The sequence below is a fragment of the Leucopleurus acutus genome (genome assembly GCF_964270905.1).
Source record: "Leucopleurus acutus genome assembly, chromosome: 10".
Taxonomy (NCBI): Eukaryota; Metazoa; Chordata; class Mammalia; order Artiodactyla; family Delphinidae; genus Leucopleurus; species Leucopleurus acutus.
Genome location: NC_139153.1, coordinates 66014676 through 66030660, shown reverse-complemented (window position 1 = coordinate 66030660; position 15985 = coordinate 66014676). Strand labels below are relative to the sequence as shown.

The window sequence follows — 15985 nt, the reverse complement described above, 5'->3', positions numbered from 1 at the left end:
TCAGGAGGTAGGTACTATCCTAGGCCCATTATATATATGAAAACACAGATGCTCAGAGAGGTTACATAACTTGCCTAAGTCACAAGGCAGAGATGGATTAGAGCCTGACCCTTAGCAGCCATGCTAAACTCTCACCAGTTAAGTAAGCCAGAGGGCTGTTCTGCTTCCTGGATCATCTCCACCGTTTTTAATAGTGGTAAGAACATCACAAGTAAAGCAGAGACAACTGACGTTTTAAAAACTCTTTTTTGATTTGTAAACTAAACAAACTTGATCTACAAATTACTGAGAAAGGATAAATATGAAGCCATACCATAAAATTTCTAGTATTACTACCATTAACTCTAACCACACCAAAGTTATTTGAAGATGTTCTATGAATGTAACAATATAATTTTCTACACCACAAAAAATCTCCCAGTAATCTTTTGGAAATCGGTGTGGGTAACATTTTCTGAGGGCTCTCCAGAAGAGACCCAGTTCCTGCCCACAGGAGAGCCTGACATTTCCAAGAACAAACTCTCCACTATCTACTTTTGGGGCTTCCTTGGTGTCTCTGGGCTATAAAACCCAGTAATTTACTTTCTCTACTGAAGACTAGGGCAGAAATAGCCTCGACTTCCTTTTGCAAAACAAAACTCATAGCTGTTTGAGGTGAACAAACCAAGGAGGGTGAGGGGTAGGGAGAAGAACCTTCAAAGGGATTTTTCTGGCCAAAGATGCAACTTTCACTGGGACCAGAACCTCCCGGGACAAGTGAACATGTTGAAGCTGACTAGATACAAACCAAATTCTTCACAGGATTGTTTCACTGTTTCCCGTCTCTAATTTTTGTAACTAAGACACTCAAAAATGAACTTCAGGGACTTCCCTGGTGGTCCAGTGGGTAAGACTCCATGCTCCCAATGCAGGGGGCCCAGGTTCAATCCCTGGTCAGGAAACTAGATCCCACATGCATGCCGCAACTAAGAGTTTGCATGCTGCAACTAAAAAAGATCCCTCATGCCGCAACTAAGACCGGTGCTGCCAAAATATAAATAAACAAATATATATATAAAATAGATTCTCTTTTTAAAATTTTTTTTCAAAACTGAACTTCAATCAGAGAATTAAGGGAGATCGCTGACTTAACAAACTTATGTTAAATTATCTTTTACTACCAGTAGATGCCTTACTCAGTTTAACATTAGGCATGCTCTAGATGTTTAGATATAAAGTAACCACGCTGCAGTCATTCCCAGGCATGCCACCTTTTTTGTTTTGTTTTGTTTTTTTAACAAGGGGACCACGTTCTGCTTTTGAGAAAGCAAAAATGTACAGCAATTCCAAATGAAAGGAAAAGGGTTGCCATCCCAATAAAATTATACTTAAAGAAGTATTTTAAGAAGTTCTTTAAAAATCATTTTTAATGAATTAAGAAGGTTTAGTGGAAGATCCAGAAAACTGCTATCCTAGTAAATAGTTGTGTTTTTTGTTGTTGTTTTGCTCTTGCATTCTCTTAGAAGAGCAGGAACTTAGATCACACAAATCCATGAGTTCTTGCTTCTAAGGCCTCCCATTCTACATCCTTACATGGTCAGTGTTACACTCCTCAGGATGTTAAAATCATCTTGCTCAAAATAGGCACATTCAAAAGAAATCTAGCCCAGTAGGAGGGCAAAAGTAAAAGGGTCAGCATGAGAAAAAGCTGTCATGTCACTATAATTTCCAAGCTACACATCCATTCTCGGAGGCCATTTCAATAGAATGGTTAGCGTAATCACTCTTTTTTTTTAAAGTATGAATTCCTTAAATAAACATCAGGAATCCTCTTTCTTTTTTTTTTTTTTTTTTTTTTTTTTTTGCGGTACGCGGGCCACTCACTGTTGTGGCCTCTCTCGTTGCAGAGCACAGGCTCTGGACGCGCAGGCTCAGCGGCCATGGCTCACGGGCCTAGCGGCTCCGCGGCATGTGGGATCTTCCCGGACTGGGGCACGAACCCGTGTCCCCTGCATCGGCAGGCGGACTCTCAAGCACTGCGCCACCAGGGAAGCCCAGGAATCCTCTTTCTTTAAAACAATGAATAACTTTGTCATATCTTCTGAATTTGGAGAAAACCCGTTATTGCCCCTCAAATGGGATCCAATTTTCAAAACTTTCCATTCTTCGGGCTTCCCTGGTGGCTCAGTGGTTGAGAATCTGCCTGCCAATGCAGGGACACGGGTTCGAGCCCTGGTCTGAGAAGATCCCATATGCCGCGGAGCAACTGGGCCCGTGAGCCACAATTACTGAGCCTGCGCGTCTGGAGCCTGTGCTCCGCAACAAGAGAGGCCACGATACTGAGAGGCCCGCGCACTGCGATTAAGAGTGGTCCCCGCTTGCCACAACTAGAGAAAGCCCTCGCACAGAAATGAAGACCCAACACAGCCATAAATAAATTAATTATTTTTTTAAAAAAAACAACTTTCCATTCTTCATTCCTTATTCAGAACCTTTTCATATCTTTGGGAAATTCATGATTGTCTTTGGATAATTTCCCCACCACCCACAGTAGAGTAAAAATCTAGTTTATAGTCAAATTTATTGCTACTGTCTATAAATTTTCAGATTTCTCCAGCAAGCCTCCTTGGCTTCTTTTCTTATTCACTCTTCTCATGCTTAAGAAATCAGCCCTATAGGGCTTCCCTGGTGGCGCAGTGGTTGGGAGTCCGCCTGCCGATGCAGGGGACACGGATTCATGCCCCGGTCCGGGAGGATCCCACATGCCATGGAGCGGCTGGGCCCGTGAGCCATGGCCGCTGGGCCTGCACGTCCGGAGCCTGTGCTCCGCAACGGGAGAGGCCACAACAGTGAGAGGCCCACGTACCACAAAAAAAAAAAAAAAGAAAAAAAAAAGAAATCAGGTATAGAACTTTCCTAGACTATGACACAATCTATTCCTCAATTACAACCTTTGGTCTGTTTCTCTGTGCTTCTGAACCTCAGGAGTGCATTTCACTTTACATCATTCCCATTGACACATATCAGTATTTAGCTCATAATCCACTTCATAGTTTTAAGCTAATGAATTGTGTTTTCTTTTAACTTTTCCTTTCCTCAGAACTTTCTTCCCTTAGTTGTTAGAACACTTTTAATCCAAATCTTACTGTATTCTCAAACAGAAGTTGCTTTCCTGAAAATCAGTAGTTTCACTATAGCCATAAACATATTAAACTCTCCATCACATGAAAATGTGAGTGCCCTACTATGTGCCCAGGGCTGAAAAATACCGTGTTTAAAAAAAAAAAAAAAAAGTTTAATACAGAGCCTGTCTCAAGCTACAGAATAAAGGCAACCATTCAACAATTAGAAAATGAGACAGTATTATATAAAGTAAAATCCATGCTATTCAGAACCTCTGTAGGACTAGGCATTTTAGATAACTATGCTTTCTAGATAATCTACTGCTTGTCCTTTGAAATAACAAATATTATATTTGAATCATTTTAGATAGAAAACTAAAATTTTTTGTACTTTCATTTAACAAGCTATACTGAACGTAGTTTAATCTTTATTTGATTGGCTAAGAGTCACAATAAACAGATACTACAGCACTAAGCTATAGTGCAGTGATGTTTGGGGCCTAACAAGGTATGTAGGGCTATATTCATCTATGTTAATAGTCTCAAATTACTGGTGGTGGAAAAAATTATGCTAGCCTTTTATTGCTTTTTCTCTTATTTTGCCAATCTGTCATACAGACATATCATACTACTATAAACACTACAAGGGAACAGACCTTGTATTGGGAGAGGACTAATTTTGACAGACTACCTACTATGTGCCAGGCCTGAGATAAATTTTGCAGTGCATCTAACAATTGGCCTAGCACAAAGCAGAGGATGGGTAAACATTTGGTGGGTGAATGGCATTAGTGTGCCTGCCTGAGCAGGGCCTCTCCCTTATTTACTGTTTCTAATCTGCCGTGGCTTGGAAAACAGATACCCAAGAGTAAAAGAACAGCATTTAAGACATGTCTGGCATGGCACTTTGCACGTGGCAGGTACAGCATGGCAAAACTGTACGTGCTCAACGGAACTGGGGAAGCCTAACAGTGAGCGCTTACAATGTGCCAGAAACTGTGGTGAGCTTCTTCCACACATTACATAAGACAATACCTATAAGACAGATAATATTCCCCCATTTCACAGATGTAGAAATTGAGGCTCAGAGTGGTTGAGTAATTCACAGAAAGTCAAGCAGCTAGTCAGTGGTAGCAGCGAAATGTGAATCCAGGCAGTCTGACTCCAGAAGAAGTGGTCTGAAGCGTAATACTATACTGCTTCTGAATAAGTATACAGTAAATAAGTGAAGGTCAGAAGGACATGAAGTTCATAACCTCTTTTTTTTCCTAGTAGAAGTCTTCTTTGCTGACTTTCTGATCCTCAGCAGGTATGTTCTCAATTGGTGAGGGTTACTATATGTAAAGCAATAAACTGTGAAATCTAGGCAAGCAAAGTATGAGTTGACGTGCTACTGTTCACTGCAGATAACGGGTTCCAAAGAAGTAGAAGCCTGAGAGATCTGTGTGTATTAGGGTCATTAGGGAGGGCTTTAAGAGGTTAAGACCTAAGCCCAAGCAGTATAAGAGAAAAGGGATGGGTGAGAGAGGAGGCATTTTGTAGCTTAAGAATAAGCACAGGGCTTCCCTGGTGGCGCAGTGGTTGAGAGTCCGCCTGCCGATGCAGGGGACACGGGTTTGAGCCCCGGTCCGGGAAGATCCCACATGCCTCGGAGCGGCTAGGCCCGTAAGCCATGGCCACTGAGCCTGCGCGTCCGGAGCCTGTGCTCCGCAACGGGAGAGGCCACAGCGGTGAGAGGCCCGCGTACCACAAAAAAAAAAAAAAAAAAAAGAATAAGCACAAAGCCTTTGTAGAATGGGGGTGGGGGGTGGGTTGGGTCATAAACATATGAGTAGACAAACATACTTGTGATCCAGAACATTTATATCTACTGCAGCTGTAAGCTCCTATTCCTGCCTGCTTGACTTGGTCACTCCAAACAGCTGGACAAACGTAGGCTGCAATTGACAATACTAGTGGGGTAGGATATGGCAGCTAATGCAGGGGCCAAATCTGAAGCTACAATTCCACAGCTCTCATTAAATAACCCAGGGTCCTTGAGGTGGGGTGTGTGGGCATAGGAGACCTACCCTCTACTATTTCCAAACTTAAAAAGGGAGGATATGCTGACCTAGGGATTATCTAAATGCATGGTTTCATTTTCTCAGAAATCTTTCACTAGGTTTAATCAGAGTCACCTCTAATTAATGACATACCTAGTGTAACTAGTGCCTGCAGATCCTCCCTGCCCCTAGGAGTCACAGGGATGAGAGGCCGGGGCAGCTCTGAGGCCATATACCATCTCGACAACAGATACAGGAGCAAGTCAGAAGGAGTCAGCTCTCTTACACAAGGGAGTGGAGACAACATCCACCCTTTATGACAGAGACTGGACATATTAACATGAGGCCCAAAGTAAAAAAAAAAAAGAAAATCAACAAAGATTTTCTAGTCTTGCCTAACTACAAGGTAGTTAAGGGGTGGGGGGGTGGGGGGGTAAGGTATCTCTGGCAAACAGACAAATGCTGTAGCATTCAGCTCATTAGAGACAGGCACCTCCAAACCAGTATGGTCTTTCTCTCATCTCTCAGACATCAGAAGTGCAGGAATATCAAAGTAATCCAGGTAAGATTCAAAACCCAATTTATGCATTCGAAGTACATTTATTGAACACTTGGGTCAGGCACTGATATAAGAACTGGGAATATAAACATAAAGACTAAGTCACTCTGAAAGATGGAAGTATAGCCATCCATTATTATTATTTCTTTTTATCACACCCAACCTCTTAAGGCTCCAGACAGAAAGTTCTTCTAGTGACCCACTGGCACCAAATATGTCTCCTTTCCCACCTCAGTGCCCCTGATCATGGTGCGCCCACTTGGAACGCTCTCATAGTACTTCACCTACCCAAATCCTCACATCCTGCAAAGTCAGCTGAAGTCCCCCTCCTCCTGGAAGCCCTGATCTCCATCTCATCCCACAGTGATGTCTCATTTCTCTGAACTACTAACAGTGAGTACCACCATCAGTTTATGTAGAAATGTATCATTTCCTAATTGATACTTTTATTTATTCAACAAATCCTGAGTACTAACTATGTGACAGCATTGTTCTAGGGGCTGGAAATGGCCGCAAATGGTACTGGTTTTTGCCTCCCCAAAAGAACCCCCTGGGAGAATTCTCTTAGACTGCTTTTTAATATCTTCCTGTATAGACCTGGGTTTGCACTCAGTGCTTAATACCTAACAATTTATTAGAGCCTTGGGCTTTTTAGGTCCAAGCTCACTCAAATTGAAGTTACATAAACTAATGGGGAACAAAAGCGAATGAAGCCATTTCTAAATGAACTTCCACTTCTTAAAAACCTCAAAAGAACAAGGAAGGAAAAGAAAACCGGCTATGAAAGTGCTGCTGAAACAACACATTTTACTCACACTGACAAAGCACCTACAATCCCCCCTCCAAGCCACATAAAAACGACCTTTTTCTCTCAATCCTTACAGCTCCAGATTCAGGTGTTTATTTTAACAACAGACCTTGGAAAAGTTTAAAGCACCCCTCAGCTTCCTAAACAAGTCTTTCTAAAGCTTTATTTTTTGATGAATAAACCCCCTGATGAACCCTGCATATGACACTTAACAGACTAATCCAATGAGATTCACTATAAGAAACCAGAATGGAAGCTTCAAGCACAAGAGGGGCTCAAAGAAGAACACTTTGAGCGTGATAAACCCAGAGGCAATTTTAATATAAACAACAAAAGCCACGTCCTGCAGAGCCTGGTGGAAGGTTCCAAGTTCCCAAAAGAAGGGAATCAAGAGAATTTCCTCCAAGGGAACCGCGAGATTCTGCAAGGCGTGGGAGTTTCTGCAGGAGATGAGGGAGATTTAAAATATACATATTTTCTGTTCTAAAGTGGCTTGTGAGATACAACAGCTGGCACCCAACAGCGGGCGAGGGTGAAACCCGGCTGTGCCATGCGGCGGAGGCTGCCACCTGGGCACTCCCACCATTCTTCGCTGCCGGGTTAGGCGAGACGAGGAGAGCCTGACGCCGCGCGGACCCGCACCGGCGACCCTCGCCCCTTGGGCCGCCTGCCCTCGCCCCAGGGCACCCCGCAAACCCACCCCACCAGGGCCTCCGGAGCCCCGATCTCTCTGGGGACCCAGGAGACGGGCAGGGGAAGGGGGGTCTCCAGGCAGCTGCCCAGCCCCGTAGCGTTACCCACCTGAGCAGGCTGGATAGGGGATGGCTCGAGGAGCCGAGACCACCGCCGCCGCCGCCGCCGCCGCTGCCTCCCCCTGAGCCCCCGCTGCCGCCGCCCCCGAAGCCTGAGGAGAGCCGCTTCCCGGACAGCAGCTTCTCCACGGCCGGGAGGTGTCCGGTGCGGGCCGCCTCCAGCAGCTCCTGCTCCTTCCCCATCCCCAGGGCCGCCGCCCCCTGGACCCCCTTTCCGGGGCCGCCGCCAAGCCTGTTCTGGCTCGCAAACTTTCGGTCTCCGGGCAACGCGCCCCCCAAACCGGCCGGGACACCACCCCCCTCCCCCCGCCTTTTCCCCCAGGAGCGCGTCACTTCCGGGATCCGGCGTCACGCGTCAGAGCGCCCCCGAGCCCCGCCCCCTTGCCCACCTAGCTGGGCGGGGCTCAGCGAGCGGGAGCAGGTGGTTGTGGTCTGCGCCAAGTGCACCCAGCTGCGCAGAGCTAGGCCTCCCAGGTCAAGAAGAGAGCGTCGCAGGGTCACCCGCTGTATAAGTGGAAGGGAAAAAACGCGGTTCACCTGTCTGCGCCTCCCGAAGTGCGCTCCTTTTCCAAAGGTTTTGGGAGCTCGCAGGACACAAAATACGGTAATTCATCCAGGCGTGTAGAAACAAAGAGAGGAATATGGTAACGCGCACCTACATTTCCAAGGCCATTCCTTCTGAACACATAAATATGTAATGGGTGTGGGAATCTAGTGATAAAGACGTGAGTAAAATGCCCCCCTCCGTACCGCAATGAGGAAAGAGAGGAAAATTTTAAAAGGGAAATATCCGCACTTCATGCTCCCAATCCCTGAAAGGGCTCGTTAAAGCGAAACACTCAAAGGAAATATCTCCCTCCCAGTAGGATTTGTTTCCCCTTACTTTTTTTTTTTAAGCTGCCCCCGAGGCATGCGGGATCCTAGTTCCCGGATCAGAGATCGAACCCGCCCCTCTTGCAGTGCAAGTGCGGAGTTCTAACCACTGGACCGCCAGGGAAGCCCCTATTTCCTCTTACTTTTTTTTTTTTTTTTTTTTGCAGTACGCGGGCTTCTCACTGATGTGGCCTCTCCCGTTGCGGACACAGGCTCCGGACGCGCAGGCTCAGCGGCCATGGCTCACGGGCCCAGCCGCTCCATGGCATGTGGGATCCTCCCAGACCGGGTCACGAACCCGTGTCCCCTGCATCAACAGGCGGACTCTCAACCACTGCGCCACCAGGGAAGCCCTCCTCTTACTTTTGATGACATTAACCAAAGTGACATTAAAAGTCAGATTTGTAAAACCGACCCCAATCTTGAGTCCTCGTGAATTGGGAAAATCATACAATTGCGTAGAATCCGCCTGTTTTTTGTTTGTGGTGCTAGGACTGTTCCTGGCTCGAAGTAGACGCTCAGTAGTTGTGGAGTTAATACTGCATTGTTTAAATTCTGTTCAAGCTGTATGACTATTTTCTTTCTTTTTAGGTGCTTGAGGAACGGAAGAGAAATGCTGGCAATTCAATGTTAACACAAGCCCGAGGTCTCTGTCCAATTGAACTGTAAGAGGTTGAGTTCCTGCCTGCGTTTGCCCGGTAGCCGCATCCCACAAGGGCGAACAACGGAATTGAGTTTTCTCCTGTCCCCAAACTTTAATCTGAGGAAAGCGGATTAAGGACGGAGTTCACTGACACTGCGTTTTGAGAAAGACGGAAAGGAAAAAGAAGCCCTTCAGTAAACAACAAAGCTCTCCTTTACAAATGCTGGTTTCCCAAGGTGGAAAATCCACAAACTGATTTCCGTGCCCTCAATTTTCCCTCTCCCCACCGCCACCAAATCAGAAGTAAATCGGTGCCGTGAAGTCCTCTAGGCGCGCCTCTAAACGACCCCGCGGAGGAGCGGTATGGGTGATGTCATAGCAGCGCGACGACAGGAAGTAAGCTCCTGGGCTGCGGTGCTGCGCGGAGTCCCGAGGTCCTGAGTCTGACAGCATCGCGATCTCCTCTCCCATCTTTCTTCTCGCCGCCATGGATGATTCCTGCGAGTCGCCCACGGAAAAAGGTGGAGAGACAGGGGAGTCAGATGAGACGGCCGCTGCTCCTGGAGGCCCGGGGGTTACTGACGCGGACGGAATCCCGGAGGAAACTGACGGAGACGCAGATGGGGAATTGAAAGAGGCCTCGGCTGAAGAAGGCGAGGTAGGGAGAGATGTGTTGATGAGGCCGGAGGAGTTGTGTCACTGGCTGCTTGACAGGCTTCTTGGTTGGTCCCTCCCAAGCTAAGATAGTGACCCTTTAGATCTGCCATCGCGGGGTTGGGGGGAGAGAGGAGACAAAACCTTCAGAGCCGGTTCAGTTCCCGAGACCCAAGCACTGGGTCAGTATTTTTAATCCCTGCCCTTAGGCGTTAAAGCTACTTCTAAGGGAATTTCAAATTGCCTCTTGGTTTTCCTGGTGAGGAAATTGAGGTCAATGCCAATCAACACTGAAACTTAGGGCAAAAGCTAGAACCCAGGATTCCTAGTACCACTTTCACCTCAATATGGTTTCTTAGATATTGCTTAAGTGTAACTTTGTCATTATAGGCTGCGGAGTCGTCAAAGGGAGACTTTGAGGTAGTTACTAATTTAGTCACGTTCTTATCCTCTTCGGACATTTCACTGCTACCAGTGACCTGGGTGCTAATGTCCAAGGGTCTTTATAGCACCAAACCTCTCAATTGTGCCATCCCAAGAGTTCAGCAGTGTTGCTCCGCTGAGCATCAGTCAGGATACTAGAATCTCAGCGTTCTCTAGGTTCCATTTCTAAAGGTAGAATCTTGGGGTCTTAGAGCTATAATTCCTGTTTGAATGTAAGTGTGAGAGCATGGGTGAAGACATTGAATTAAATGGAAACAGACTTTCAGAGCATAAAGTTGTATCAAAATATATAAAGTTAAGAACTTTTAGAAAAAGAAAAATGTGACAAAACTACTTTAAGAAGGAACTTTAAAAACAGATCTCAAGGACAGAAAGGATTTAAGTAATAATTAGCTTAGTCCAGTAAAAAGCTCACTACATACAGAAATTTGCACCTAGAAGATAAAAAAAATTTCTGATGCTTGTGAAACACTTTTTTAAATTGATCATATACCAGACCACAAAGAAAAGCATAAATTCTTAAAAGTAGAAATCATAACAGATCATATCCTGTTAGTACAGTGCAATAGAACCTGAAATTAAAAACAAAAATTTCTCCTACTCCCACTCCCTCCAAAAAACTAACACCTGGACATTTTAAACTAGTTTCTAGATAGCCTTTGGATTAAAGAAATTAACAAAGAGAATGCCACGTCAAATCCAATGGGATTTGACCAAAACTTTATTTAAAGAAAAATTCATAACCTTACGTATTTTTACTAACAAACAAGAGATATTGAAAATAAGCACCCAGCTCAAGAAACCAGAAAAAGAACAAAATAAACCAGAAGAATGTAGGAGCAAGGAATTAATCAGGATGAAAGTAGATGTTAATGAATTAGTGCTTTAAAAACATAAACAATAAAATTAAGACCTGGTTATTTGAAATGTAAATGTACAACATTATGAAATAAGAAAGGGCTATAGGCACTGATATGGAGATCTTTAAGCTTTAAGAAAATTTGATGTTCAAGTTTAGAACAAGTAATTTTGAAACTTCAAGAAAAATGGCTCATTTTTAAGGATAATATAAATCACCAAAATTGAAGCACAGAGAAGTTAGAAAATTTGTATATATCAGTAACTAGAGAAGAAGTTGAAAAGGTTGTTAAAGATTTACTGCCTTCGCTCTCAACGTACTTCTCATATTCCTGTATGAGTTTAAATGTGAGCTTCTCTTTAAGGAAACAGAAGTTAAATCTCATTAATGAGGTTTGTTGTATCCTTAGAGTCTATATTGTTGGAGGGGATGAAGTTTGGATTTTTTTTGTCATTATTAAACAGATATTAAACATCTAGTATGAGTAAAACAATGGTAAATATTTATGTGAGGAGAGATAAATAAGAGACAAACCTATCTTCAAAAAGTTGTCAGTCTAGGGGCTTCCCTGTTGGCGCAGTGGTTAAGAATCCGCCTGCCAATGCAGGGGACACGGGTTCGAGCCCTGGTCCGGAAAGATCCCACATGCCGCGGAGGAACTAAGCCCATGTGCCACAGCTACTGAGCCTGCGCTCTAGAGTCCGCGAGCCACAACTACTAAGCCCGCGTGCCTAGAGCCCGTGCTCCGCAAGAAGAGAAGCCACTGCAATGAGAAGCCCGTGCACCGCAACAACGAGTAGCCCCCAATTGCTGCAACGAGAGAAAGAACGCACACAGCAACAAAGACCCAATGCAGCCAAAAATAAATTAATTAAAAGAACTAAAGAATAAATAAAGTTATCAGTCTAGTAATGGGAAGTAAATATTTGCATGATACAGTGGTATTGAAAGATAGGAAGAAAAGAGCCCTACATGTGGGAGAAGCTCACTTTAAAGTCCCAAATTCAAAAAAACACTGCTTTGATGAGAAGGTGCTTCCTTTTTAATATTCTTTCCACATGGAATCATCATCAGTAAAGAGATCTATAGATTTAGACGAAGAAGAGCTGGCTGGGTGGAGAGGACTTTTATGACATCCCCTCTAAAGAATGAGGTCAGAAGAAGAGGATCAGGGGGAGAGTGGTTTTCATGATCCTTGGCACTATATTGCCCTTGTAAACAGATAACTGGAACTAGGATCATAGCTAACCTGGAAAACTGGACTATTTAGTAGGTTTTCTTTCCACAGCTGGGCTGAAAACTCCTTTAGGAGAGACAGGGTAGCTTATATTTGATGGTACAGCCAATGCCTGGAACCAAAAACTACAGAAATAACTGGATTTGTTGTGTTGTAATGAGAAATGATGTCTTCTTACCTTACCCAAGTCTGGGAAGTAGACCAAATGTATAAAGGGTTTCTTTTGTCTTCTTAGCTCAAGAGTCAGGATATCTCAGATTTAACAGCAGTTGAAAGGGAAGACTCATCATTACTTACTCCTGCAGCCAAAAAACTGAAAATAGATACCAAAGAAAAGAAAGAGAAGAAGCAGAAAGTGGATGAAGATGAGATTCAAAAGATGCAGTAAGTCACTTTTCTGATCTTTCCCCTTTCAAGGCTCTAACCTGACCACACAAAGTTAATACATTTTTCTTGTCCTTAAATTTTTTTTTTCTTTTTTAAACTCAAAAGAAAATAAAGCACTTAATATTTTATTATGTTATGGTATAGAAAATATAAGTAAAAAGAAAAATATCACCATACCACCAAAATAAACACTGTTAATATTTTGATGTATATTCACCAAGATATTTTCTTTACACATATAAATCTATAAATTAAATTAAAAATTTCAAAGATGTTAAAGACTGTTTGTAACCTGTTTTCCACATTATATATGGTAAATGTTTTCCATGTTATTAATTATACATCTAGGTCATAATTTTCTTCAAAATGGAAATAGATTCATTATGTTTTCTGATAGTAAAAATGGTATGGGTTCATTGCAAATAATTCAGAAAATACAGAAAAATAGAAAAAATAATTACTTATAATTCCACCACCCAGAGTTTACCCAGGGTATATATTTGGGTATATACCTTTTCAGATATATTCTTTAATGTTTGATATGTCAGTATATAGCTAAATATTTTCATGTCAGTAAATATGCCCATAAATCATCATTTTTAATGGCTGCATTGTATTCCATTATGTGGATGAACTATGATGTAATCTATTTCTGTAGTTCTGTTTTTTTTTTTCTCTTTTGACAACATTATGATCAACATCTTTGAGTACATCTTTGCATACTTGTCCATTTACTTCCTAAAATAAACTCCTAGAAGGTAATTGGTAGTTTAAACAGTATGAACATTTTCAAAGGATTTTCGTTTGTATTTCCAGATTCTCCAAAAAGGTTGTTCCACCTCACAGTCTACCAGCATGTATGAGTTTGTGTCCTCCCATCCTCACTAATACCATGCTTTTTAATACTTCTTTATCTGTTTTATGAAAAATGTTAATCTTTCTTTAGTTCATCATTTTAATTTCTTTAGTTAATACTGAAGCTTAATTTTTTTCCTCTCTATATATTGGCCATTGGTATATTTTATAAATTTCCTATTCACTTCCTTTGCTCATTTTCTAAAATTGGTATGGCCATCTTTTAATTTATTTGAAAATTTAACTATATATTAAGATTATTAGCCCTTTTCCATATATTTTATAAAATTTCCCCTTAATCTGTTAATGTTGGAAACTACTGGTTTGAATATAAATTTACATATTAAATTTTTATCTTTAATGTGAAGCGTAGCCTTATGGGGAGAGAGAGCCTAATGCTGAAAACATAACCTGTATAGTGTGATTCAATGACCCAACGTTGTTGTTTTTGTTCTTAGTGAAGTAAGAAAGGAACTCGTATTTCACTTATTGTCAAGTTCTGTAAGAGTAGAGATGCTTTCTCTTCATTCCTCATAAACACTAAGCCTACTACTATTGATCCCTTGAAAAATTTATTTTTTAAATATCTGAGACTTGCTTTTATTGACATAATAATATACATCTTAAGTATTCATTCTTATAAGTGAACTTAATTACCTGAATCTTTGTCTAGAATCCTGGTTTCTTCTTTTTCTGAGGAGCAGCTGAACCGTTATGAAATGTATCGCCGGTCAGCTTTCCCTAAGGCAGCCATTAAAAGGGTAAGGATGGACTACCACACTTATTTCCATGAGCTATGAGAACTGAATGAGACTCAAGAGCTGTATCCATTGGCATTTTGAAGTGAGGTGTTAGGCAAGTTGGTGGAACATTTAGGCAGGAAAATAAAAATAGCATGCCCCTCAATAATCTGACCAGTTGTAATTTTGTATTCTAGGGATAGGGTCTCAACAAATAGAATAGGCCATTATACACCTGAATCCTTTTGTTTTACTGGTGTCAATTTCAGATCCAGCCTTTAGTGAACTCTTTCAGTGCAGAGCTCTTATGGGTACTATGTTCCAAAGCCAGTCCTTGACTACCTTAATCACAGTCTTTTGTCCTTCTTTCAAGCTGATCCAGTCCATCACTGGTACCTCTGTGTCTCAGAATGTTGTTATTGCTATGTCTGGTATTTCCAAAGTTTTCGTCGGGGAGGTGGTAGAAGAAGGTGAGTGGTGTTGGTCTAAATACTGGATTGAGCCTGTGGTGGTCTTATTTCCAAGAATATCTATAGTGAGGGACTTATTAAGGCACCAGTGGTGGTTTCCATTTACACTATAAAGGGAGCCTTGCATTCAGGAGAGCATGAACATTATTCCTTGAAAATTTCAATACTGGAAGGCCTGGAAACACCTAGGAAATCTGCCCTCCTGATTCCTGTCCTCAGCCCAGGGTGACAGAAGCAGACTCTGTATTTTCCTCCAATGGATTTTGCTCATTTCTGCTGCCAAAAGTAAAGGTACAAAAAAAAGCAGTCACTGGGGCTGACCAGTGTGGTATGGTGAGTAGTTGTCCCTGATGTTATGATCCCTGGGAACTGCCCCCTGTCCATCAAGTAAAGAACCTGGCTGCTGCCCATTGCTAATTTCTAGCTGGTGAAATACCTATTCTTTTAAGGAGAAGATATGTTTTAAACTGTTGCCTATGATAATACCTGATGTGGGATATACTAAAGCTAAGATGATACATTTTATAGCATTCTCTTAAGAAGGGAAAATGTGTTGGTTTATTTCTTTAGCAAGCTTAAGAGAGTTAATGAGAATTACAGGACTCAAAAGGATTGTAATACATAAGCTCTTGTGTGATAATGAAACTCTCTCCTTGCCGTCTGTTTAGCACTGGATGTGTGTGAGAAGTGGGGAGAAATGCCACCGCTACAACCCAAACATATGAGGGAGGCTGTTCGGAGGCTGAAGTCGAAGGGGCAAATTCCCAACTCGAAGCACAAAAAAATCATCTTCTTCTAAACCACACTCTAGAAGGGCCTGGTACTGAAGGAAGAAGTACTCATTCCAGACTTTCTATTGCATGAGACTCTCTGCACTGGTGCTTTAGTATCTCAGTCCTCGAAGGATTCCATGATGCTTTAATCTCTTCCTCAAAACTCTCATATTCATTATACCTTGAAGGCATGCAGCCTGTTTCATACTTGCCTTGACTAAATATTGGGACCTCTGAGGGCATTCTGAGGCATTTAACTATTACTGGATAGTTGGAAGAAGAAAGGTTGATGAACCTTAAGCATCTTCTGGACAGGAATGCTGCTTTCAGGAAGAAAACCCTTCCAAGACAGTTTGACGGTTTCACATTGAAGCCTGAAGTTGCAATGACTTAGGTTGTTTCTTACATCTGGTTTTAAGTAAATGAAACAATCAGAAACTTTTGACTTGTGATACTCTACCATGAAGGACACGGTGACAGCAGGAGTAGTGGAATAGTCTGTCCTTGTAAACATTTTGGTGAGTGATCATTAAACTGTTTTCCAACTTGCCATGTTTGCATTCATTTTCTGTCTAGCAGGTTGGAATGGTGGGGAGAAGTTCATCGTTCTTTTTTGGTGTCAGAATAAAACTGGTCTTAGCTTTTTTGTGAAAATTTGAGCCCTCCCCATTTCCTACCAGAACCAATAAAATTTTATCTCATAAAAGAGTACTTAAAGTACTTAAAAA

At 42.4% G+C, this 15985-nt stretch overlaps 2 protein-coding genes across 7 annotated transcripts in view; one reads left to right on the top strand and one right to left on the bottom strand.

Moving 5' to 3' along the window:
- Nucleotides 1–7505, bottom strand: part of ANKS1A (ankyrin repeat and sterile alpha motif domain containing 1A) — a gene marked incomplete at both ends in the record, with an annotated part of 187995 nt that extends 180490 nt beyond the window's left edge. For all 5 annotated transcript variants that reach the window (XM_082849027.1, XM_082849025.1, XM_082849026.1 and 2 more), the window contains one exon: nucleotides 7312–7505. In XM_082849027.1, the coding sequence (XP_082705153.1) occupies nucleotides 7312–7505 (194 nt within the window). The remainder of the gene's footprint in view (nucleotides 1–7311) is intronic.
- Nucleotides 7506–8786: 1281 nt separating this feature from the next.
- On the top strand, nucleotides 8787–15972 carry TAF11 (TATA-box binding protein associated factor 11). Of its 2 annotated transcripts, XM_082847924.1 has the most exons (5): nucleotides 9244–9496; nucleotides 12268–12416; nucleotides 13948–14035; nucleotides 14388–14484; nucleotides 15153–15966. In XM_082847924.1, exons 1-5 carry the CDS (start codon nucleotides 9326–9328, stop codon nucleotides 15281–15283), a joined length of 636 nt encoding a protein of 211 aa, XP_082704050.1. In that variant the 5' UTR covers nucleotides 9244–9325; the 3' UTR covers nucleotides 15284–15966. The 2 variants fall into 2 exon arrangements, with proteins under 2 accessions (XP_082704051.1, XP_082704050.1); XM_082847925.1 differs by lacking the exon at nucleotides 14388–14484 and having other exon boundaries at nucleotides 8787–9496; nucleotides 15153–15972.
- The last annotated feature ends 13 nt before the right edge of the window (nucleotides 15973–15985 follow it).